This window comes from Lagenorhynchus albirostris, chromosome 1 (genome assembly GCF_949774975.1).
Source record: "Lagenorhynchus albirostris chromosome 1, mLagAlb1.1, whole genome shotgun sequence".
Classification (NCBI taxonomy): Eukaryota; Metazoa; Chordata; class Mammalia; order Artiodactyla; family Delphinidae; genus Lagenorhynchus; species Lagenorhynchus albirostris.
The window spans coordinates 133,910,908-133,938,363 of record NC_083095.1 but is presented as its reverse complement, the minus strand read 5'-3'; the positions used below and the strand labels follow the sequence as shown (position 1 = coordinate 133,938,363).

Here is a 27,456-nt window from a genome sequence, read left to right as displayed (position 1 = left end):
ATTTCTAGACTGTTTAAAAAAATCTATTCCATTAATTTGTATTACTATTCACATGCCAATACAAAACTATTTGGTGGATAAATTAGGAGTTTGGGACTAGCAGATACAAACTACTATATATAAAATATATAAACAACAAGGTCCTACTGTATAGCACAGGGAACTATATTCAATATCTTGTAATAAACTATAATGGAAAAGAATTGGAAAATATATATATACTGGATCATTTTGTTGTATACCAGAAACTAACACAACATTGTAAATCAACTATAAATTAAAAAAATAAAGTACAACTTCAAGTGCTAGAACTTAATCATATACATAATGAATAAAAGATATATTAATCGTAAACATAAAAGTGGACATCCTAAGCTCCAGATTCACATTGCCTTTCAATAAGACTACACCAGTCTGTACCCCCATCGGTAGTATTATATAAGTACCTTTCTCTCACTGCACCTCTACTGGTAGTCTATTTGAGAGAAGCAAAATGATGATGTTTTTGTTTACTTAGCTATTACACTTAGTAATTACGCTTACACCCAATGGCAGAGTCTAAATCCTCATCTGTCAAGTGGCCCTTGCAACAATCTTGAATGAGATCTCCTCAGAGTAAGAACCAGAACAGCCTTGCCAGAACTTGTTTTGTTAGAATAGGGTTTCTTTACCTCAGCACTACTGATGTTTTGGATGTGGTAATACTTTGCTGTGGAGGCCTTTCTTGTGCACTGAAGAATGTTTAACAGTATCCCCTGGCTTCTGCACGCTTGATGGCAGCTGCACCATTTTTCCAAGCTGTGATAACCAAAATATTATCACATACCCCTAGGCACAGACAAATGTCCTCTCGCAAAACCATCCCCAGTTGGATACCACTGTGTTAGCAGAATAAAATTCTAGGCATCAGATACAAAGTCCATGACCACAGGCATACAATGATGGTTCAGATAAGCTTTTGTTACAGGCAAAGACTGAAAAGACAAAGAACTAAAATGTAGGATAAAATACTCACTTTGCTTTATAGGGTGAGTCTGAGCCAGAAATTTTTGTTTCCAATAAACTCTCGTATTCCTTGGCCCTAAAGCGAAAAGAGTTTTATCACTGTTAGTTATTTTGCTGCTAATTTTTATAACAAAATAAAACGTTGGCTGTGTTTTTCCTCTCCCAGTACTAGGAACATTACCACAGTAATTTTCACACTTAGATTTCTGAGATTGCATCTTTAAATATTATAAATCAAAAAAGACTAAAAAATACCTATTTCCTCACAGGATATAAAACAGATTCATAAAAACACTTCTGAGTTTAGGGACATGGTACAGAATGGTGCTATTTTTCAGAAATGTTAAAATCATGATAATTAAATTTAAAACCATACTAAGTTTCTACAAGGTGGTTGAGGTGCCTCAGGAGGCATATAATGCAAGATTAAATACAGGTAAAGAATAGTCACTTAACTCTAGAGATAATTTTAAAAGGCAGTGGAAATGACTTGACCAGATACTCAAAGATTTGTTTTGTTCTGCTTTTGTTATTTATACTGACTAAATACCAAAAGTCTGCAAAAATCTGAGATAACACTCTTCTGCCATTGTCCAACTAAGCTCCACCTTGCCTGTAACTGTAGGTCACAGCCATCAACAGGTCACCAAACTAAGCAGATGTCACTACAGCAATCCATTAACAATGACTTAATTTGTCAATTTCCCTTTTCAGAGGAAAAAGAGAAAAATACTAATTTAAATATTAACCATTCATCCAAAGGGTTCTAGTCTCAAATAATTAGTCCAGTGACCTATGAAAGAATTAGTCACAATGTACACCAATCCATACAGCAATGACAGGTGAAAAAATAAAAACTGTTTCATAAAAAACCTGAAAGATGCAAATTACAACACACCCAATGAGAAAAAAGCAATCTAGCATAGGTTATGCTTGGGAATGAAGAAATAACTAAATTAGAATTAAACATTAAATTATGTATTGTTTCAACCTACGTGTGCTCATTGCTATCAACCAAAATATTAAGGCATATCAAAATGGGGAAATAACCACATTGTAGTTGCAAGTAATTGTGACCTCATATGAAACGTGGGGAAAGTAACAATTTTGCAGGATTGAATATGTTCCAAGAGCTGTGCCAAGGAGCTACACATTCGTTGTCTCATACAGTCTTACAAACTCAATATATATATTGTCCTCCTTTTACAAAAAAGAATTTGAGGCTTAGGAAGATGCCAGTTATATCAAGACATATATTTTATCTGAGCCTTCAAGTGGAAAAAACTGAATACATTCTCCCATTCATGCACACCTAACTAGAAAAATACTACCCAAAGAAATCCTAACTTTACCTGGAATGGTAGTTAACCACTTTTTCCTAACTGGAATCTCACCTTGATTCACTTTTAGCAATCAATTAAATATTTATTTCCAGAGCCCCTACTCTGTATAAACTAGAGTATGGGGGGATAATGAGAGTTATATATACATCAGGGATGGGGTATATATATATAGGGAATATTCCATGTATTTATTCTCCATAAGGAGAAGGAAGATAAAGCATTAAAAGATACATAGTTCTAAAAAGCTGAGTAAGTGACTCATGCGTACTGTCACAAGTGCTCTTTTCCACCTAAGATGCTAGGGGGAGTTTCCTCAAGGAAATGGAAAGTGTACCTGCTTGAAAGATAGGTAGCATCTGAATACATGAAAAGAGAATGCCATTAATAGGGTATAGAAGTGAGCAAATAATGCTAGACATGGGAAAAACACAGGTTTTGCTTAGGGAACAGTGTACAGATCCCTTTTGCTGCAGCAAAAGATTAAAATGTGGGAATAATGAGAGATAAGGCTGAAAAGAATTATTTCAGAAACTCTATTATTATTAAATTCTGATTACTTACTCTTTAAGATAATGACCCACTTTATTAATATTTTAAATTTATTAGTGTTGTGTTGTATACTGCATTCCCTCACTTTTAGTCTCCTTGTCATCGTGGTTGTACTCTTTCTTAGCCATAATGTGGGATATTTATTTACTCCGTTTTATTTTTTGTTAGCTTTTCAGAGTTTACCAATATTCTCCAAGAATTAGATCTTATCAACTTCTATTTAATTTCCATTTTTATCTTTATAAAGATATAGTACATTGTAAGTGCCATATGTATATTTGTTAAATAAAAATAAATACATCTATAAATAAAAATAAATACATCCTATTTCCCATGAAGAAGATATGAATATTGTTCTAACCCTTGAGTTGTTTAGACCACTACTACTTCAACTGATAAAATAATTTAAGGCTAAAATTTCATTCTGAGTAAAGTTTTGACCATACTCCATAAGTTTCATGTTCTCATTGTCACAAATTTCAAACAGTTTGTATTTCCATTGTCTTACTCCTAAAAACTCTTACTTCAAATAATGTTTTCTGGCCCACTCCCACCCCTTGGTTCCGAAGTGTTAATTTTTTTGTCTTTATAATTCTTTTTTTCATTTTTGGGTCAGCTTTATTGAGGTATAATTTACAAACAATAAAAACTTTAAATTTTAAGTGTATAACGATGAGTTTTCACAGTTGTGCCTACCAACATAAGTGAAACCACAATCATGATATAAAGCATTTCCACCACCCCACAAAATTTTCTCATGTTTTTCGGTAATAGTTCTCTTCCCCCTGCCCCCACCTTCTTGTTCCTAGGAATAATCCATCTACTTTTTCCCAGTATAGATATCTGAATATCAAATTACTACAATCATACATACTTTCTTGTGTCTGGATTAATTCATTTAGAATAAATCTCGAGATTCTTTCATAATCAAATATATTATTAGTTAATTCCTTTTCACTGCTTTGCAGTATTCTATTGTTTGGACACCACAATTTATCCATTTCCAGTTGGATATTTTACTTCTTTCCAATCTGGGGCTACTACCTACTCTAAACATTTGCAGACAAGTCATTGCATGGGCAGATGTCTTAATTTCTTTTGGATAAATACCTAGGAATGGGGTTGCTGAGCAATCTGATAAGCATGTGCTTAACCTTAAAATACAAAAATGTTTACCAAACAGGTCATTCCAATTTGTACTTCTACCAGCAAAGAATGAGAGTTCCAGTTGCTTTAATCCTTGAAGAGTGTCTTGCTTAATTTCTTTATATCTGTGAAGTTCTCATATTTCCTTTTGACTTCTAACTTCATTTCCTTGTGGTTAGAGAAGATATCTTGCATGATTTCAATATTTTAAAATTTATGGAATCTTATTTTGTGGTCTAACGTATGATCAGTGCTGAAGAGTATTTCATGTACACTCGAGCAGAATATGTATTCTGCTGTTTTGGGGTAGAATGTTCTCTATTCATCTGTTAGGTTTAGTTAGTTGATGTTGTTCAAGACTTTTATTTCCTTGTTGATCCCCAGACTGGTTGTCCTATCCATTATTAAAAGTGGGGTATGAAGTATCCAACTATTACTGGTGAACTGTCTATTTCTCCCCTCAATTCTGTCAGTTTTTCCTTCATATATTTTGTGACTTTCTCAGGTGCATATATGTTTGTAATTGTTATGTATTTTTGATGGATTCATCCTTTCATCACTACGTAATATCCTTCTCTCTTTATTGTATAATTTTGGTCTTAAAGTCTATGTCGCATGATAGCAATATAGTTACTTCAGCTATATTATCTTGCAGAGGGTACTCTTTGCATGAAATATTTCTATCCTTTCACATTAAACCACTTGGGTTCTTATATTTGAAGTGAGTCCCTTGTAGACAGCATATAGTTGAATGATTTTTAAAAATTCATTCTGCCAATTTGTTTCTTTTACTGGTGTCTTTAATGCATCTATATTTAATGTGATTACTGATAAGGACAGATTTACTTCTGCCATTTTGCATTTTCTGTATATCTCTTTGGTCCCCCAATTCCTTCATTACTCCTTTATTTTGTGCTAAATATTTTCTAGTGTACCACTTTCATTCCCTTCTCATTTCTTCAAGCATATGTATATACTTATTTATCTATTGTTTTCTTAGCAGTTGTCCTGAATTATAATTAACATCTTAATTCATAACAATCTAGTTAGAACTAATACCAACCTAGTTTCAGTAGTATACAAAAATGTTCCTATATAGCATTTACCTCCTTTATGCTATTATTATAGGTCATTTCTTTATACATTGTGTGTCCATCAACATAGGTTTATAATTATTGTTTTGTGTAGTTCTCTTTTAAATCAAATAGGAAAAATGAGGAGATACAAAAATACTACATTTACACTGATATAGTTACTTTATTACATATATAGTTACTTCTACAGCATTCTTTATTTCTTTGTGTGGATTCAAGTTACTGTCTACTGTGTTTTTATCGCAGACTGAAGATTTCCGTTAGAGCTTCTTGAAGTGCAGGTCTACTAGTGACAATCTCTCAGCTTTTGTTTATCATGGAATGTATTAATTTCTCCTTCATTTTTGAAGTTTTGCCAGATATAGAATTCTTGGTTGACAATTTGTTCTGCTTTTGTGTTTTTCTACCAGGAAACTGAATATGTTTATCCTACTGCATTCTGACCTCTATAGTTTCTGATGAGAAATAAACTGTTATTATATTGAGGATGTTTTACATATGAAGAATTGCTTCTCTTTTGATGTTTTCAAGATTCTCTTTGTCTTTATCTTCCAATGTTTGATTATAATGTGTCATAACGTGGATCTCTGCATTTCTCCTACTTACGAGTTTGTTGAACTTCCTGGATCTGCAGATCATATCTTTCATTAACTTTGGAAAACTTTCAGCCATCATTTCTTCAAATGTTATCTGCCCTTTTCTCTCTCTACTCTTCTCTGGGACTCCCCTTATGTATATGTTGGTATGCTGGATGGTGTCCCACAAGTTTTTGAGACTGTATTCAAGTTTTTCCCCATTCTTTATTCTTTCTCTTCCGTGGAGTGGATAATCTCAATTGAGAATCTTCAAGTTCACTGACTCTTTCTTCTATCTGCTCAAATAAGCTGCTGAACCCTTCAAGTAATTTTTTTCACTTCAATTACTGTACTCTTCAGCTACAAAATTTCTATTAGTTCTTTTAAAATTTTTATCTCATTATTAACATTATCCAGTTGGTTACATATCATTCACATGTTTTCCTTTAGTTCTCTGAGTATATTTAAAAAATTTTTAGGGCTTCCCTGGTGGCGCAGTGGTTGAGAGTCCGCCTGCTGATGCAGGGGACATGGGTTCGTGCCCCGGTCTGGGAAGATCCCGCATGCCGTGGAGCGGCTGGGCCCATGAGCCATGGTCGCTGAGCCTGCATGTCCAGAGCCTGTGCTCTGCAATGGGAGAGGCCACAACAGTGAGAGGCCCGCATACCGCAAAAAAAAAAATTTTTTTTTTAAATCTTTGTCTAGTAAGGCCAATGTCTGGGCTTCCCCAGGGACATTTTCTATTAATTTTTTTTCCCAGTGTATGGGCCAATTTTCTTTTTTTTTGCATGCCTTGCAACTGTTTCTTGAAAACAAGACATTTTAAATATTATAATGTGGCAACTCTGGAAATCAGATTCTCCTTCCTCTCAGGTTTTGTTTTTGCTACTTGATGTACTTGTACATTTGTTGAGTGAGTTTTCTGAACTAATTTTCTAAAGTTTATATTCTTTGTCATTATGGCCCCTAAAGTCTCTGTTCTATTACTTTAGCAATCAATTAGTGATCCAAGAGATTTCTTTAAACACCACAAATAATAACATCAAAACTCCTAATCTAGTCTTGGTAGATGGGCTCTGTGTGTGTGTTGGGGCAAGCCAACAAGACTCAGTCAGGCAGATTAAAACTCTACCTTAGCTCTCACTTCCTGCTTGCATAAAAGACTAATGGTCAGGACCTTCTTGGGTCTTTTCTGATCATGTACCCATCCCTGGGCATGCATATGGCCTTCTAGATTTCTCAGAGTACGTGGGAGGTTTTCAAAGCCCTTGTTCCCCAAGGCATCTCAATCCTCAGCCTTTCCCTGCAAATTTTTTGATTAATTATTTACACTAATTGTATACCCTTGCACTGGGCACCACCAACTAATACATTTGCCTTTAAATTGTTTTTGACAATCACCCCCAGGTAGCCTCCTCAGCTCTGGGAGGATCCTGAGTTATGTAAAAGGAAGACAAACCCTTAGAACTAACCTTTCAGAGAACCATCAGTCAGGTTAAAACAACTACAGTTCTTTGAGTACAAGGTTTGTTCTGCTCCCTCCATTACTAAGTACCTGTAACAGGGATGCTGGGAAGTTGAGACATGATCAGGGTAAGTTAAAACACCCCTAGCCTCTTTTTTTAAACTGAAGTATAGTTAATTTACAATGTTGTATTAGTTTCAAGTGTACAGCAAAGTGATTCAGTGATATACATATATATATATATATTTTTTTCAGATTATTTTCCATTACAGGTTATTACAAGATATTGAGTATAGTTCCCTGTGCTATACAGTAGATCCTTGTTGTTTATCTATTTTATAATATATTGTAGTGCGTATATGTTAATCCCAGACTCCTAATCTATACCCCAACCCCCACTATCCCCTTTGGTAACCATACATTTCTTTTCTATGTCTGTGAATCCATTTTTGTTTCATAAATAAGTTTGTATCATTTGTATCATTTTTTAGATTCTACATATAAGTGATATCATTTGTCTTTCTCTGTCTGACTTGTGTCACTTAGTATGATAAACTCTAGGTCCATTCATGTTGCTGAAAATGGCATTATTTCATTCTTTCTTAAGGCTGAGTAGTATTCCATTATGTATACACCACATCTTCTTTATCCACTCATTTGTCAATGGACATTTAGGTTGTATCATGGGGTATTCCTCTGTGGGTTAATCCTATATGGAACTCTCTGTACTTCCTGGACTTGGGTAACTATTTCCTTTCCCAGGTTAGGGAAGTTTTCAGCTATTACCTCTTCAAATATTTTCTTAGGTCCTTTCTCACTCTCTTATCCTTCTGGAATCCCTATAATGCAAATATTAGCGTGCTTGATGTTGTCCCAGAGATCTCTTAAACTGTCCTCATTTCTTTTCATTCTTTTTTCTGTTCAGTGGCAGTGATTTCCACTACTCTGTCTTCAGCTCACTGATCTGTTCTTCTGCCTTGTTTAGTCTACTATTGATTTCTTCTAGTGTATTTTTCATTTCAGTTATTGTATTCTTCAATTTTGTTTGGTTGTTCTTTATATTTTTTAATTCTTTGTTAAAATTTTCTAATTTCTTGCTCTGTGCATCCATTCTCTTCCCAAGTTCTTTGATCATCTTTATGATCACTACTCTGAACTCCTTCTAGGGTCGACTGCCTATCTCCACATCACTTAGTTCTTCTTCTGGGGTTTTATCTCATTCCTTCATCTGAAACATATTCCTCTGTTGTCTCATTTTGTCTAAATTGCTACTTGTATTTTCCTGTATGTGGCAGGTTGGTTAAGTTTCTCAACCTTGGAGAAGTGGCTCTCTGTAGATGTCCTATGCATCCCAGCAGTGCACACCCCTCTCATCACCCAAGAGCCAGGGGCCAGCTGGTCCCAGGGTAGTGTCTGGTCTGGATTTGTGGACTCAGTCTGCAGGCTGTGGGAGTGTAGTTTTCTTGCTTCTGGTGTCTGCGCCCTGGTGGATGAGGCTGGTCTAAAGGTTTGGGTAGGGTTCCTGGCAGGAGGGGCCAGTGCCTGCCCCGCTGGTGGGTTGAGCTGGGTCTTGGTCCTCTGATGGACAGGGCCGTGCTAGGGGCATGTCTAGAGGTGGCTGTGGGCTCAGAGAGTCTTTAGGCAGCCTGCTTGTAGATGGACACATCCCCACCCAGTTTGTTGTTTGGCCTGAGGTGTGTTGTTTAGCACTTGAGCCTACAGGCTGTTGGGTGGGGCCAGGTCTTGATGCCAAAATGTCAGACTCCAGGAGAGTTCTTGCAGATGAATGCTCCCCACTGTGTCCGCCACCAGTGTCGCTGTCCCCAGGGGGCCACTGCCACCCTGACCTCCACAGGAGACCCTCCAAGACTAGCAGGTAGGTCTGGCCCAGGCTTCTATCAAATTACTGCTTTTGCCCTTGGTCCTGGTATGAGTGAGATTTTGTGTGCGCTCTTTAAGAGTAAAGTCTCTATTTCCCCCAATCCTGTGAAGCTCCTGCAATCAAGCCCCACTGGCTTTCAAAGACAAATGCTCTGGGGGCTCTTTTCCCTGGTGCTGGATCCCTGGGCGGGGGGGCCTAATGTGGGGCTCAGAACTCTCACTCCTGTGGGAGAACCTCTGCAAATATAATTATTCTCCAGTTTGTGGGTCGCCCACCTGAGAGATATGGAATTTGATTATATTTCAAGTCTGCCCCTCCTATGGGTCTAGTTGTGGTTCCATCCTTGTATCTTTAGTTGTAGAGGATCTTTTCTGGTAGGTTTCAGTCTTTTTCAATGATGTTTGTTCTGCAGATAGTTGTGATTTTGGTGTGCTCATGAGAGGGGGTGAGCTTGGGGTCCTTCTACTCTGCCATGTTGGCCACTCTCTTCCCTCTCTTAACAAGGTTCATCTGATTTTTCTTTTTTTTTTTTTTTGGTACATGGGCCTCTCGCTGTTGTGGCCTCTCCCGTTGCAGAGCACAGGCTCCAGACGCACAGGCTCAGCGGCCATGACTCACGGGCCCAGCCGCTCCGCGGCATGTGGGATCTTCCCAGACTGGGGCATGAACCCGCGTCCCCTGCATCGGCAGGCGGACTCTCAACCACTGCGCCACCAGGGAAGCCCATCTGATTTTTCTTAATTGCCTTTTCCCCCAGTAGCAGTAAGCCTTTGGTCATTTCCTGAGTTCAAAAAAAGTTGATTCTGACAGTTTTTGCCAGTTGATTCATTATTTTTATGGCAATATGGACTCTTGGAGTTCCCTACCCTACCTTTTTATTCACATCATTCAGGATTTTTAAAATTTTAAATAAAAGACCTTAATTCATATTTACATTATAATTGATGTGTTTAGCATTATTTCTGCCATTTTATTTTTTAAACCAACTTTGAGATATAATTCAAATACCATATAATTCACCCATTTAAATGTGTAATTCAATGTTTTTAAATATATTCATAGGGTTGTATAGCCAATCATCACATTCTAACTTTAGAAGATTTTTATTTTCCCTGAATAAAATCCAGTAACCTTTAGTACTCAATCCCAGTTTCTCTCCTCCTGCTCACATCCCCAAGCAACACTAATCTGCTTTTTATCTCTATAAAATTTTTTATCCTGGACATTTCATATAAATGGAATCATAAGATACATGACCTTTTCCTGACTGGTTTCTTTCACTTACCATAGTGTTTTCAAGTTTCATCCACATTGCAGCACATGTCAGTATTCATTCCTAAATACTATTTCATTGTATGGATATATCAAATTTTGCTTACCTATTCAACAGTTGATGAACATTTGGGTTGTTTCCACTTTTGGCTCTTATGAATAATGATGCTATGAACATACCTGTACAAGTTTTATTTGACCATGTTTTCAATTCTCTTGGGTATAAATCTAGGCATGGAGTTACTAGGTCATACAGTAATTCTGTGTTTAACTTTTGGGGAACTAACAAACTGTTTTCCAAAGTAGACAGACCATTTTATATTCCCAACAATAAGGTATAAAGATTCTAATTTCTTCACATCCTTGTTACTGTCTGTCTATTGAATATAGCCATTCTAGTTGGTGTGAAGTGGAATCTCACTATGGATTTGACTTCCCTGATGACTAATGATGTTGAGCATCTTTTCCTGGTCATACTGGCCATTTGTATACCTTGTTAAAGAAATGTCTACTCAGATCCTTTGCCCATTCATTATTGGTCAGTCTACCAAGGCAAAAGAAATAAAAGCAAAAACAAACAAATGGGACCTAATCAAACTCAAAAGCGTTTGCATATCAACAAAATGAAAAGAAACCTATTGAATGGGAGAAAATACTTGCAAATGATGTGAACTGACAAGGGGTTAATATCCAAAATATACAATCAGCTCATACAACTCCATATCAAAAAAACACACAACCCAATCAAAAAATAGGCAGATGACCTAAATAGACATTTTTCCAAAGAAGACATACAAATGGCAAACAGGCACATGAAAAGATGCTCAACATTGCTAATTATTAGAGAAATGCAAATCACAACCACAATGAGGTATCACCTCACACTGGTCAGAATGGCTAATATCAAAAAGTCTACAAAAAGTAAATGCTGGAGAGGTTATGGAGAATACCGCTGGTGGGAATGTAAAGTGGTGCAGCCACTATGGAAAACAGTACGGAGGTTCCTTATAAAACAAAAAATGGAGGTACCATATGATCCAGCAATCCTACTCCTGGGTATATATACAGAAAAAACAAAAACTGTAAGTCGAAAAGGTACATACACCACAATGTTCACAGCAGCACTATTTAGAAAAGCCAAGACATGGAAGCTACTCAAGTGCCCGTCAGTGGACGATTGGCTTAAGAAAATGTGATATATATATATATATATATATATATATATATATGTATAGACACACACATACACACACATACGCAATGGAATATTACTCAGCCACAAAAAAGAACAAAACATTGCCATTAGCAGCAACATGAATGGACCTAAAGAATATGCTTAGTGAAATAAGTCAAACAGAGAATGACAAATACTATATGATATCACTTATATGAGGTATCTAAAAAACAATACAAATAAATCTATATACAAAACAGACCCACAGACACAGAAAACAAACTATGCTCACCAAAGAGGACAGGAAAGTGGGAGTGAGAAACAAATTAGGAGTGTTTGATTAACAGATACAAACTACTATACATAAAATAGATAATTAACAAGAACTTACTATATAGCACAGGGAATTATACCCAATATCTATAATAATCTATAATGGAATATAGTCTGCAGAAAAAACCCAAAGACAAATCAATATGCTGTACACCTGAAACTAACGCAATATTGTAAATCAACTACACTTCAATAACAAAAAAATTACTCTGAGCATTAAACACACAGTATATAAAAAGAATGACATGGTAACTATTCTTACTAAGAGTTTACAGTGAGGAGAGTAAATAAAAATTTTAAAAAATAAATAAGGTAATATCTGAGAATAAGATATCCTATAAAGAGAATAGAGTAATTAATATACAGTGGCTGATTATATGTATGTGTGTCAAGGAGGTGAAGGATTTATAGAGCACAATGAGGGAAGGCCTCTGAGAAGTAAGTCTTTAAGCAGAAACCTGAATCAAGTGAAAGAGCCAGTCACAGGGAAATCTCGGGGAATTTCAGGCTGGCTAGAGGGAACATCAAGTGCCAATACACTAGGGAATATTCAAGGAACAGAATGGCAGCAATGGTAAAACGAATACAGAATTATGCTTATTATATAAACATGCTACTCCATTAAAAATGCTTCCTTGAAAGTCATCAATGATCTCCAGTATTACCAAACACAATGGCCTTTTCTCTGTATTCATTCTCCTTGAACTTTCTGACTATATTTCACATCTCACTATCAATGCCTTTTTCATGCCCTTATCTCCTTTCACTTCCATTTAACAATTTTCTATTGTTACTATTGCAATTTTAATATTATAATAATGAATGCTAAATATATAATTTTAACTTACAGTCCAAATTTCAAACTCCTGAAGCTCTTCACTTGGAAGTTCAACCTTCACCTTGTTCTCTATATCTTTAAAACCAAAATCATTCTTAACATTGTACATCCACTTACCTATATTTTTCAATAGTACTTTGGACTAATATTTCAAAATTATTTTCTATTCTTCATTTTCTTTTCTCAATATTATCAAATCACTAATCTTAGATTAAAACATTTCTTGATTGCTTTCTTTAAATTTATTGTACTATACACTGTAATGTCAGCCCTATCACTTCATGCCTGAGTTAGTAAAATAATCTCCTATGCACCCAAGCTCTCAACCTTCTAATCCTACCTGTATAGCACAGGTGACAAATCTTCCCAAGTCATTAATTTCCTGATGTTATTCCCTTGGCAATCTATGGTAGTTCTTTCCCAAAAGATATAGTCAATCTTCTAACTAGCATTCAAGGCTCTCCATAATTTGACCCTTTGCTACTTATTCAACTTTATATTCTCTGACTTATCAACTGCATTTTATAAATTTGGATTTGCACAGTCCATTATCAAGACATTTTCACCAGTCAGGATACTGCTAGCAGGGAGCAGTACAGCTTAATACCTGCACAGATTAATGCAGAAGGAAAGAAATAGGAGGAAATTATTACTTTTACAAAAATAAACTTCAACTGAAAAGAATAAATAGGCATTTAACAGGCTTACGAATGTGGACACTGTCTACCAGTTCCTCTGGGATACCACTTGGAGAGCTGAAACCTACTTGCTGTATGCTCAGCCACATCATCTCTGTGCCCCTATTTCTTTTTTCCCCCCAAGTTTACTGAGATACGATCAACATACAGCATCGTGTAAGTTTAAGGTGTACCAAGTGATGATTTGATACACATATATACTGTGAAATGATTACCAAAATAAAATTAACACCTCCATCACCTCACATAATTACCATTGTGTGTGTGGTGAAAATATTTAAGATCTACTTCCTTAGCAACTTTCAAGTATTAAAATATAGCATTGTTAACTATAGTCACCAGGCACATTAGATTCCCAAAACTTGTTCATCTCATAAGTGGAAGTTTGTTCCCTTTGACCAATATCTCCCCATTTCCCCCACCCCTGAGCCCCTGGTTACCACTGTTCTAATCTCTATTTATATGATTTTGACTTTTGTAGGTTCCATGTATAAGTGAGATCATATAATATCTGTCTTTCCCTGTCTTACTACTACATAGTAAAATGCCTTTGGGGTTCCATACATGTTGTTGCAAAAAGGCATAATTTCGTTCTTTTTTATGGGTGCTCCCTATTGCAATCAAGGACATACATCAGCATGCAGCTAGATGCTCTAAGGACATCATCAACTTCTTCCTGCCTCCCTCTCTCACATAATCTATCTCAGATTTCTTTCTTGTATCTATCTACTCCTCCACATGTCTGTGCCAAACATTCTGGCATCTAATTTTGATCCTTACTGAACCACTGTCTAACTACTTTGTGTGAGGAAGTTTTTTTGTTTATTTCTAAGTATGGCCTTTAGAAAGCCATTGTATTTTGTAAGCCTAGTTTTCCGCATTTGTAAGATGTGGGAATACAACTAGCTAATTTTTTTTTTTTTTTTTTTTGCGGTACGTGGGCCTCTCACTGTTGTAGCCTCTCCCGTTGCGGAGCACAGGCTCTGGATGCGCAGGCTCAGCGGCCATGGCTCACGGGCCCAGCTGCTCTGCAGCATGTGGGATCCTCCTGGACGGGGGCACGAACCCGCGTCCCCTGCATCGGCAGGCGGGCTCTCAACCACTGCGCCACCAGGGAAGCCCCTACTAGCTAATTTTTAAAGGTCTTTTCTAGCTCTAAGATTCCATGATTCTAAATTCTTATAAACAGTAGGTACAAATTTGTTAGGTAGGGACTTCCCTGGTGGCACAGTGGTTAAGAATCCGCCTGCAGGGGACACGGGTTCGAGCCCTGTTCCAGGAAGACCCCATACTGTCTTAGTCCCCATACTGCGGAGCAACTAAGCCCGTGTGCCACAACTACTGAGCCTGTGCTCTAGAGCCCGTGAGCCACAACTACTGAGTCCACAGGCCACAACTACTGAAGCCCATGCACCTAGAGCCCATACTCCGCAACAAGAGAAGCCACCACAATGAGAAGCCTGCACGCTGCAATGAAGAGTAGCCCCCGCTTGCCGCAACTAGAGAAAGCCTACATGCAGCAACGAAGACCCAACACAGCCAAAATACAAATAAATAAATAAAATTTAAAATTGTTAGGTAGATTAGAAGTAGTTGTGAGCTTGCTAAAATGTAGATTCCTCACCTAAAACCAAGTTAATCAGAATCAACTGGCTGAAGCCCAAGAACCTATCTTTTAAATAGGATACCAAGTGATTCGGATGTAAGGGGTCAAAGACTACAGTTTGAAAATCATTGTCCTGTTTCATGATTTGATCTATATTAACAAAACAACATGAAACTTATCATTTATTGAGTTATCTCTTAGATACTAGGCCAGTAGATTTTAGAGTATGATGTGACACCAGGGGGTCTCGGAGAATCTTTCAGAGGTACAAGGTAAAAACTCATTCATTCTCATTCTCTTACAAGCATACAATGGAGGTGAGACTATATGGCATGTGATATTACAACACAGAAGCAAATTTGAGAATCCACCTCTATTTTTTAAGCCAGACATTAAGAAAATTAACATAACTCTTCTTACTAAATTTTTTGCTTGTTTTAGAAAAGTTATTTTTCATAAATTTTTTTTTCATTTTTAGACCCTTTGTTTTATAAATTATGTATTATTGCTTTGGCTAGAACTCACAGAATTATGTTCAAGACCAAGGGGGATAGTCTTTTTGGTTTGCTTCTGGTGCATGGGCTTATTCATGGGCTCTCTATTCTGTTCCATTGATCTATATGTCTGTTCTTGTGTCAGTACCATACTGTTTTGATGACTATTGCTTTATAGTATGCAGTTGGCCCTCTGTGTCTATAGGTTCAACCTCCATGGATTCAACCAACCACAGACTGAAAATATTAGAAAAAAATATTAGACAATATTAGACTGAAAATATTAGAAAGTTCCAAAAAGCTTAAATTCGCTGTGTGTCAGCAACTATTTACAAAGCATTTACAACTATTTACAGAGCATTTAAATTGTATTAGGTATTATAAGTAAGTTAGAGAGATCTAAAGTACATGGGATGATGTGTATAGGTTATATGCAAATAGTATGCCATTTTTATATGGGGGACTTGAACATCCACATAGTTTGGTATCCACAGGGGGTCCTGAAACCAATCTCCTGCACATACTGATGGACAACTGTAGTTTGAAGTCAGGAAGTATGATACCTGTAGATATTTTCTTCCTTCTCAAGATTGCTTTGGCAAGTGTCTATTGACAGATGAATGGATAAAGAAGGTGTGGCACATATATACAAAGGAATATTACTCAGCCATAAAAAGAAACGAAATTGAGTTATCTGTAGTGAGGTGGATGGACCTAGAGTCTGTCATACAGAGAGTGAAGTAAGTCAGAAAGAGAAAAACAAATACCGTATGCTAACACATATATATGGAATCCAAAAAACAAAAAAAGTTCTGAAGAACCTAGGGGCAGGACAGGAATAAAGACACAGATGTAGAGAATGGACTTGAGGAGGGGGAATGGTAAGCTGGGACGAAGTGAGACAGTGGCATGGACTTATACATACTACCAAATGTAAAATAGATAGCTAGTGGGAAGCAGCTGCATAGCACAGGGAGATCAGCTTGGAGCTTTGTGACCACCTAGAGGGGAGGGATGGGAAGGGTGGGAGGGAGACACAAGAGGGAGGAGATATGGGGATATATGTATAGGTATAGCTGATTCACTTTGTTATAAAGCAGAAACTAACACACCATTGTAAAGCAACTGTACTCCAATGGGGACTTTAAAAAAAAAAAAGATTGCTTTGGCTATTCAGGGTCTTTTGTGGTTCCCTACAAATTTTAGGATAATTTGTTCCAGTTATATGGAATATGCTATTGGTATTTTGATAGGGATTACATTGGCTCTGCATATTGTTTGGGTACTATGGCTATTTTAACAATATTAATCTTTCAATCCATGAGCACAGTATAACTTTACATTTATTTATATTATCTTTAAATTCTTTCATCAATGATGACCAGTTTTTATCTTCTTGCTTAAATTTATCCCCAGATAGTTTATTCTTCTTGATACATCTGCAAATGGGATTGTCTTCTTTTTTGTTTTTGTGGTATGTGGGCCTCTCACTGTTGTGGCCTCTCCCGTAGCGGAGCACAGGCTCTGGACGTGCAGGCTCAACAGCCATGGCTCACGGGCCCAGCTGTTCCATGGCATGTGGGATCTTCCCAGACCAGGGCACGAACCCGTGTCCACTGCATCAGCAGGCAGACTCTCAACCACTGTGCCACCAGGGAAGCCCGGGATTGTCTTATTTTCTCTTTCTGATTGATAGTTTATTATTAGTGAATACAAATGCAACAGATTCCTGTGTATTAATTTTGTATCCTGCAACTTCACTGAATTCATTTATTAGGTCTAATAGACTTTTGATGAAGTGTTTATGGTTTCCAATTCATAGTATCATGTCACCTGCAAATAGTGATAGTTTTACTTCTTCCTTTCCAATTCGGATGCCTTTTATTTCTTTTTCTTGTCTGACTGCTATGGCTAGGAGTTCTAATAATATGTTAAATACCAGAGAGTGGGTATCTTTGTCTTGCTCCTGATCTTAGAGGAAAAGCTTTCACCTTTTTACTATTGAAAATGATGTCACTTGTGAATATGTCATATATAGCCTTTATTATGTTGAGGTACATTCTCCCTATGACCACTTTGTTGAGAGTTTTGATCATAAATGTATGTTAAATTTTGTCAAATGCTTCTTCTCCATCTATTGTGGTTATTATATGGTTTTTATCCTCCATTTTATTAATATTTTGTATCACACTGATTGATTTGCAGGTGCTAAACAATCTTCACATCTGTGGAATAAATCCCACTTGATTATGGTATATGATCCTTTATATTGCTGAATTTGGTTTGCTAATATTTTGCTGAAGCTTTCTGCCTCTATGTTCATCAAGGATATTGGCCTCTAATTTTCTTATTTTGTAGAGTCTTTTTCTGGTTTTAGCATTAGGTGATACTGGCCTCATAGAATGAGTTTGGAAGCCTTCCTTCCTCTTCAGTTTTTCGGAACAGTTTGAGAAGAACAGGTATTTACTCTTCTTTAAATATTTGGTAGAATTCATCTGTGAAGCTGTCTGGTCCTGGACTTCTGTACGCTGAAAGTTTTTTTTTTTTTAATTACTAATACACTTTCATTACTAGTGATTGGTCTATTCAGATATTCTATTTCTTCCTGATTCAGTGATGGAAGATGGTATATTTAGGAATTTTATATATAGAAGTTTATCCATTTCTCCTAAATTGCACAATTGTTCATGTATAATTGTTTGCAGTAGCCTCTCTTTCATTTCTGATTTTATTTTTTGTGCCCTTTCTTCTTCTTGAAGAGTCTGGCTAAAGGTTTGGCAATTTTGTTTATCTTTGCAAAGAACCAGCCCTTAGTTTCACTGATCTTTTCTATTGTATTTTTCACCTCTATTACATTTATTTCTGTTCTGATCTTTTTTTTTTACATCTTTATTGGAGTATAATTGCTTTACAATGTTGTGTTAGTTGCTGCTGTATAACAAAGTGAATCAGCTATATGTATACATATATCCCCAAATCTCCTCCCTCTTGCATCTCCCTCCCATCCTCCCTACCCCACCCCTCTGGGTGGACACAAAGCACCGAGCTGATCTCCCTGTGCTATGCAGCTCCTTCCCACTAGCTATCTATTTTACATTTGGCAGTGTATATATGTCCATGCCACACTCTCACTTCATCCCAGCTTACCCTTCCCCCTCCCCATGTCCTCAAGTCCATTCTCTGCATCTGCATCTTTATTCCTGTCCTGCCCCTAGGTTCTTCAGAACCATTTTCATTTTTTGTTTTGGATTCCATAGATATGTGTTAGCATATGGTATTTTTCTCTTTCTGACTTACTTCACTCTGTATGACAGACTCTAGGTCTATTCACCTACTACAAATAACTCAATTTCATTTCTTTTTATGGTTGAGTAATATTCCACTGTATATAAGTGCCACATCTTCTTTATCCATTCATCTGTTGATGGACACTTACACTGCTTCCATGTCCTGGCTATTGTAAATAGAGCTGCAATGAACATTGTGGCACATGACTCTTTGGGAATTATGGTTATCTCAGGGTATATGCCCAGTAGTGGGATTCTGGGTCATATGGTAGTTCTATTTTTAGCTTTTTAAGGAACCTCCATACTGTTCTCCATAGTAGAGGCCACCAACATCCTGATACCAAAACCAGGCAAAGATGTCACAGAAAAAGAAAACTACGGGCCAATACCACTGATGAACGTCGATGCAAAAATCCTCAACAAAATACTAACAAACAGAATCCAAAAGCACATTAAAAGGATCATACACCATGATCAAGTGGGGTTTATCCCGGGAATGCAAGGATTCTTCAATATATGCAAATCAATCAATGTGATAAACCATATTAACAAACTAAAGGAGAAAAACCATATGATCATCTCAATGGATGCAGAAAAAGCTTTTGACAAAATTCAACACCCATTTATGATAAAAAAAAAAAAACCTCCAGAAAGTGGGCATAGAGGGAACTCAACATAATAAAAGCCATATATGACAAACCCACAGCCAACATCTTTCTCAATGGTAAAAAACCATTTCCACTAAGATCAGGAACAAGACAAGGCTGCCCACTCTCACCACTATTATTCAACATCGTTTTGGAAGTTTTAGCCACAGCTATCAGAGAAGAAATAAAAGGATTCCAAATCAGAAAAGAAGAATTAAATCTGTCACTGTTTGCAGATGACATGATACTATACATAGAGAATCCTAAAGATGCTACCTGAAATCTACTAGAGCTAATCAATGAATCTGGTAGTAGCAGGATACAAAATTCGTGCACAGAAATCTATTGCATTCCTATACACTAATGATGAAAAATCTGAAAAAGAAATTAAGAAAACACTCCCATTTACCACTGCAACAAAAATAATAAAATACCTAGGAATAAATCTGCTCTGATCTTTATTATTTCCTTCTTTCTACTAACTTTGGCCCTCATTTCTTCTTCTCTTTCTAGTTGCTTTAGGTGTAAAGTTAGATTATTTATTGGAGATTTTTCTTGAGCTAGGTATCTCTATAAATTCCCTGTTAGAACTACTTTTGATGCAACCCATAGGTTTTCAAAGGTTGTTTATCCATTTTCATTTATCTCAAGGGACTGATATTTTTTTGACTTTCTCTTTGATTTCTTTGTTGACCCATTGATTAGTTAGTTTCATGTTGTTTAGTCTCCATGTGTGTGGGTTTTTTTTCAGTTTTCTTCTTGTAGTTGATTTCCAGTTTCATACCATGGTGGTCAGAAAATGTTTTAAATGATTTCAATCTTCTTAAATTCAATGAGACTTGTTTTGTGCCCTAGCATGTGATCCATCCTAGAGAATGTTCCATGTGCACTTGAGAAGAATGTAAATTCTGCAGTCTTGGGATGGAATGGTTATACATATCTGTTAAGTCTATCTGGTCTAATGTGTTGTTTAAGGCCAGTGCCCCCTTACTGATTTTCTGTTTTGATGATCTATCCATGGCCAAATTGGGGTACTGAAATCATATGCTATTAATGTATTGCTGTCAATCTGTTTTTTACATCTATTAATATTTGCTTTATATATTTAACATAGGTGCTCCTATGTTGGGTGCATAAATATTTACAGATGAATAGACAACAGTGAGATGGTAGACTTAAAACAACCCCAGCAGTAATTTCATTAAATGTAAATTGATTAAAAACTGCAAAAAATAGACACTGTTACACTGGATAAAAAGGGAAGATTAAATCATATGAAAATTATAGGAGATGCTCAAAATATAAAAAGACACTGGTTACGTTTAAAACTAAAAGACTTGGAAAAATTTATCGTGGAAATGGTAATTATTAGCAAAAGTGGACCTCAGCATAAGGGACAGAAAAAGTGGACTTCAGCATAAGGGATAGTACCAGATATAAAGAAGGACACTTTATAATGGTAATGTGATCAATTTTTCAAGAAGATAAAATAATACTAAATTTGTATATATCTAGCAATAAAGCTTCAAAATTTGAAGCAAAACTGGAAAAAACTAACATGAGAAATAGATAAATCCACATTTATATTTAGAAATGTTAATATTCTTTTTTATGTAACTGATACAAGATGAAATGGACAATACCAGAGATAAAATACAGATTTTAACAACACTATCAACGAAACACACCTAAGTGACACTACAGAAAATGCACTTACCACAAGCAAAATATACACACTTTTCAAGTAAACATGCAGCATTGACCAAGACAGACCAGATGCTCAAGATAAAAGTCTCAATAAATTTAAAGGAATTGAAATTGTGTGCAGTAGCATCTCTGACCACAGGAAAAAAAGGCAAAAAGATACATGAAAAGTTGCCAATTATTTGGAAAGTAAGCAATACATTTCTAAGTAGCCAATGGGTCAGTGAAACTGAAAAATATTTTGAACTGAATGAAAATTAAGACACAACATCGAAAATACTGGAATACAGTTTAAGCAGGGCTTAGAGGAAATTTTATAGGTGTAATTTCAAATATTAGAAAAGAAGAGAGGTTTCAAGTCAGTAATCTAAGCTTCCACCTTAGGAATTTAGGAGAAAAGGCAAAATAAATATAGAGTAAAGACAGGCAAAAATAATAAAGTACATAAATCAATAAAATAGAAAACTAAAAAGTAGAGAAAAATCAATGACTGCAAAAGTTCATTCTTGAAAAGATTAATAAAACTGATAAATTCCTGGACAGAGCGACCAAAGAAAAAAAAACAATTACAACTTTTAGGAATGAAAAAGTGTATGTCACTACAATCCATACAGGCTTAATAAAATATGGGAATTTTTTTAAACTAGTTTTTAGAGCAGATTCAGGATCACAGTAAAATTGAAAGTTACAGAGATTTCCTATACATCTACTGCCCTGAACATGCATAACCTCCTGCATGATCAGTGATGATGGCCATTCTGACCAGTGTGAGGTGATACCTCACTGTAGTTTTGATTTGCATTTCTCTAATAATTAGAGATGTAGAGCATCTTTTCATGTGTGTATTAGCCATATGTATTTCTTCTTTGGAGAAACGTATATTTAGGTCTTCTGCCTATTTTTCGATTGACTTGTTTGTTTTTTTCTTATTGCGTTGTATGAGCTGTTTGTATATTTTAGAAATTAAGCCCTTGTTGGTAGCATCTATATGGAAAAAAAAACTTGGACCAATGCTTCCTATCATACTCACTAATTTATTTGAGATGGATCATAAATCTAAATGCCAAAGCTAAAATTACAAGGCTTCTAGAAAAAAAATACGGAGGTTTTTTTAACCTCTGGTCAGACAAAAACCTCTTAGAACCCAGAAAGCATAAGAACAAAAAAGAACATATTGATTGGGGGACGAGGGGAAGATGGCGTAAGAGTAAGATGCAGAGATCATCTTCCTCCCCACAGATACACCAGAAATACATCTACACGTGGAACAACTCCTACAGAACACCTACTGAATGCTGGCAGAAGACCTCAGACCTCTCAAAAGGCAAGAAACTCCCCACATACCTGGGTAGGGCAAAAGAAAAAAGAAAAAACAGAGACAAAAGGATAGGGACGGGACCTGCACCAGTGGGAGGGAGCTGTGAAGGAGGAAAGCTTACCACACACTAGGAAGCCCCTTCGTGGGCGGAGAGTGTGGGTGGCGGATCGGAAAGCTTCAGAGCTGCGGAGGAGAGCACAGCAACAGCGGTGCGGAAAGCAAAGCGGGGAGATTCCTGCACAGAGGATCGGTGCTGACCGGCACTCACCACCCCGAGAGGCTTGTCTGCTCACCCGCCGGGGCGGGTGGGGCTGGGAGCTGGGGCTCGGGCTGCGGTCGGAGCGCAGGGAGAGGACTGGGGTTGGCGGCGTGAACACAGCCTGTAAGGGGTTAGTGCACCACCGCTAGCCAGGAGGGAGTCTGGAGAAAAGTCTGGACCTGCTGAAGAGGCAAGGGACTTTTTCTTCCCTCTTTGTTTCCTGGTGTGCGAGGAGAGGGGATTAAGAGCACTGCTTAAAGGAGCTCCAGAGACGGGCACGAGCCGCAGCTAAAAGCACGGACCCCAGAGACGGGCATGAGACGTTAAGGCTGCTGCTGCCGCCACAGAGAAGCCTGTATGCGAACACAGGTCACTATCCACACCCCCCTTCCGGGGAGCCTGTGCAGCCCTCCACGGCCAGGGTCCCGGGATCCAGGGACAACTTGTCTGGGAGAACGCACGGCGCGCCTCAGGCTGGTGCAACGTCACGCCAGCCTCTGCCACCACAGGCTCACCCCTCACTCCGTGCCCCTCCATCCCCACAGCCTGAGTGAGCCAGAGTACCCGAAGCAGCTGCTCCTTTAACCCTGTCCTGTCTGAGCGAAGAACAGACGGCCTCCTGCGACCTACACGCAGAGACGGGACCAAAATGAAAGTTGAGCCCCTGGCAGCTGTGAGAACAAACAAGAGAAAGGGAAACCTCTCCCAGCAGCCTCAGAAGCAGCGGATTAAAGCTCCACAATCAACTTGATGTACCCTGCATCTGTGGAATACATGAAGAGACAACGAATCATCCCAAACTGAGGAGGTGGACTTTGAGAGCAAGATTTATGATTTTTTCCCCTTTTCCACATTTTGTGAGTGTGTATGTATATGCTTCTGTGTGAGATTTTGTCTGTATAGCTTTGCTTCCACCATTTGTCCTAGGGTTTTAACCATCCGTTTTTGTTTTTTTTTTTGTTTGTTTTTTTTGCTTTAAAAAAAAATTCTTTTGTTTCCTAATATTTTTTATTTTAATAACTTTATTATATTTTATCTTATTTTATTTTACTTTATTTTCTTTCTTTTTTCCTTCCTTCCCTCCTTCCTTCCTCCCTCCCTCCTTTCTTTCTTTCTCCTTCTTTCTTTTTCTTTCTTCCTCTCTTTCTTTCTTTCTTTCTTTCCACTTCTATTAATTCTTTCTTTCTACTTTTTCTCCCTTTATTTTCTAAGTCGTGTGGATGAGAGGCTCTTGGTGCTGCAGCCAGGAGTCAGTGCTGTGCCTCTGAGGTGGGAGAGCCAACTTCAGGACACTGGTCCACAAGAGACCTCCCAGCTCCACATAATATCAAACAGCGAAAATCTCCCAGAGACCTCCAACTCAACACCAGCACCCAGCTTCACTCAACGACCAGCAAGGTACAGTGCTGGACACCCTATGCCAAACAACTAGCAAGACAGGAACACAACCCCACCCATTAGCAGAGAGGCTGCCTAAAATCATAATAAGGCCACAGACACCCCAAAACACACCACCAGATGTGGACCTGCCCACCAGAAAGACAAGATCCAGCCTCACTCACCAGAACCCAGGCACTAGCCCCCTCCACCAGGAAGCCTACACAACCCACTGAACCAACCTTAGCCACTGGGGACAGACACCAAAAACAAGACAGAACTACAAACCTGCAGCCTGCAAAAAGGAGACCCCAAACACAGTAAGATAAGCAAAATAAGAAGACAGAAAAACACACAGCAGATGAAGGAGCAAGATAAAAACCCATCAGACCTAACAAATGAAGAGGAAATAGGCAGTCTACCTGGAAAAAAATTCAGAGTAATGATAGTAAAGATGATACAAAATACTGGAAATAGAATAGAGAAAATGCAAGAAACATTTAACAAGGACCTAAGATGAAACAAACAATGATGAACAACACAATAAATGAAATTAAAAATACTCTAGAAGGGACCAATAGCAGAATAACTGAGGCAGAAGAATAGATAAGTGACCTGGAAGATAAAATAGTGCAAAAAACGACTGCAGAGCAGAATAAAGAAAAAAGAATGAAAAGAACTGAGGACAGTCTCAGAGACCTCTGGGACAACATTAAGCGCACCAACATTCGAATTATAGGGGATCCAAAAGAAGAAGAGAAAAAGAAAGTGACTGAGAAAATAATTGAAGAGATTATACTTGAAAACTTCCCTAATATGGGAAAGGAAATAGTTAATCAAGTCCAGGAAGCACAGAGAGTCCCATACAGGATAATCCAAGGAGAAATATGCCAAGACACATATTAATCAAACTGTCAAAAACAAAGAAAACGTCTTAAAAGCAGCAAGGAAAAAACAACAAATAACACACAAGGGAATCCATATAGGGTTAACAGCTGATCTTTCAGCAGAAACTCTACAAGCCAGAAGAGATTGGCAGAACATATTTAAAGTGATGAAGGAGAAAAACCTGCAACCAAGATTACTCTACCCAGCAAGGATCTCATTCAGATTTGATAGAGAAATTAAAACCTTTACAGACAAGCAAAAGCTAAGAGAATTCAGCACCACCAAACCACCTTTAAAACAACTGCTAAAGGAACTTCTCTAGGCAAGAAACACTAGAGAAGGAAAAGACCTACAATAACGAACCCAAAACAATTAAGAAAATGGGAATAGGAACATACATATCAATAATTACCTTAAATGTAAATGGACTAAATGCTCCCACCAAAAGACACAGACTGGCTGAATGGATACAAAACCAAGACCCATATATATGCTGTCTACAAGAGACCCACTTCAGACCTAGAGACACATACACACTGAAAGTAAGGGGATGGAAAAAGATATTCCATGCAAATGGAAACCAAAAGAAAGCTGGAGTAGCAATTCTCATATCAGACAAAATAGACTTCAAAATAAAGACTATTACAAGAGACAAAGAAGGACACTACATAACGATCAAGGGATCGATCCAAGAAGAAGATATAACAATTGTAAAGATTTATGCACCCAACATAGTAGCATCGCAATATATAAGGCAAATACTGACAGCCATAAAAGGGGAAATCGAGAGTAACACATTCATAGTAGGTGACTCTAACACCCCACTTTCACCAATGGACAGATCATCCAAAATGAAAACAAATAAGGAAACACAAGCTTTGAATGATACATTAAACAAGATGCACTTAATTGATATTTATAGGACACTGCATCCAAAAACAACAGAATACACATTTTTCTCAAGTAATCATGCAACATTCTCCAGGATAGATCATATCTTGGGTCACAAATCAAGCCTTGGTAAATTTAAGAAAATTGAAATTGTATCAAGTATCTTTTTGGACCACAGCGCTATGAGACTACATATCAATTACAGGAAAAGATCTGTAAAAAATACCAACACATGGAGGCTAAACAATACACTACTTAGTAACGAAGTGATCACTGAAGAAATCAAAGAGGAAATAAAAAAATACCTAGAAACAAATGACAATGGAGACATGACGACCCAAAACCTATGGGATACAGCAAAAGCAGTTCTAAGAGGGAAGTTTATAGCAATACAATCCTACCTTAAGAAACAGGAAACATCTCGAATAGACAACCTAACCTTGCACCTAAAGAAATTAGAGAAAGAAGAACAAAAAACCCCCAAAGTTAGCAGAAGGAAAGAAATCATAAAAATCAGATCAGAAATAAGTGAAAAAGAAATGAAGGAAATGATAGCAAAGATTAATAAAACTAAAAGCTGGTTCTTTGAAAGGATAAACAAAATTGATAAACCATTAGCCAGACTCATCAAGAAAAAAAGGGAGAAGACTGAAATCAATAGAATTAGAAATGAAAAAGGAGAAGTAACAACTGACACTGCAGAAATACAAAAGATCATGAGAGATTACTACAAGCAACTCTATGCCAATAAAATGGACAACCTGGAAGAAATGGACAAATTCTTAGAAATGCACAACCTGCCAAGACTGAATCACGAAGAAATAGAAAATATGAACAGACCAATCACAAGCAGTGAAATTGAAACTGTGATTAAAAATCTTCCAACAAACAAAAGCCCAGGACCAGAGAGCTTCACAGGCGAATTCTATCAAACATTTAGAGAAGAGCTAACATCTATCCTTCTCAAATTCTTCCAAAATATAGCAGAGGGAGGAACACTCCCAAACTCATTCTACAAGGCCACCATCACCTTGATACCAAAACCAGTCAAGGATGTCACAAAGAAAGAAAACTACAGGCCAATATCACTGATGAACATGATGCATAGATCCTCAATAAAATACTAGCAAAAAGAATCCAACAGCACATTAAAAGGATCATATATCATGATCAAGTGGGGTTTATTCCAGGAATGCAAGGATTCTTTAATATACGCAAATCAATCAATGTGATAAACCATATTAACAAATTGAAGGGGAAATACCATATGATCATCTCAATAGATGCAGAGAAAGCTTTCGACAAAATTCAACACCGATGTATGATAAAAACCCTGCAGAAAGTAGGCATAGAGGGAACTTTCCTCACCATAATAAAGGCTATATATGACAAACCCATAGCCAACATCGTCCTCAATGGTGAAAAACTGAAAGCATTTCCACTAAGATCAGGAACAAGACAAGGTTGCCCACTCTCACCACTCTTATTCAACATAGTTTTGGAAGTTTTAGCCACAGCAATCAGAAAAGAAAAGGAAATAAAAGGAATCCAAATCGAAAAGAAGTAAAGCTGTCACTGTTTGCAGATGACATGATACTATACATAGAGAAT

General features: G+C 37.2%; 1 protein-coding gene across 2 annotated transcripts in view; it reads right to left on the bottom strand.

Annotated features, from left to right (window-relative positions):
• Positions 1-27,456, bottom strand: part of SCAPER (S-phase cyclin A associated protein in the ER) — a 493,568-nt gene that overhangs the window by 234,387 nt on the left and 231,725 nt on the right. For both annotated transcript variants that reach the window (XM_060170191.1, XM_060170192.1), the window contains exon 22: positions 1,016-1,081. In XM_060170191.1, coding sequence (XP_060026174.1) covers positions 1,016-1,081 — 66 coding nt within the window. The remainder of the gene's footprint in view (positions 1-1,015; positions 1,082-27,456) is intronic.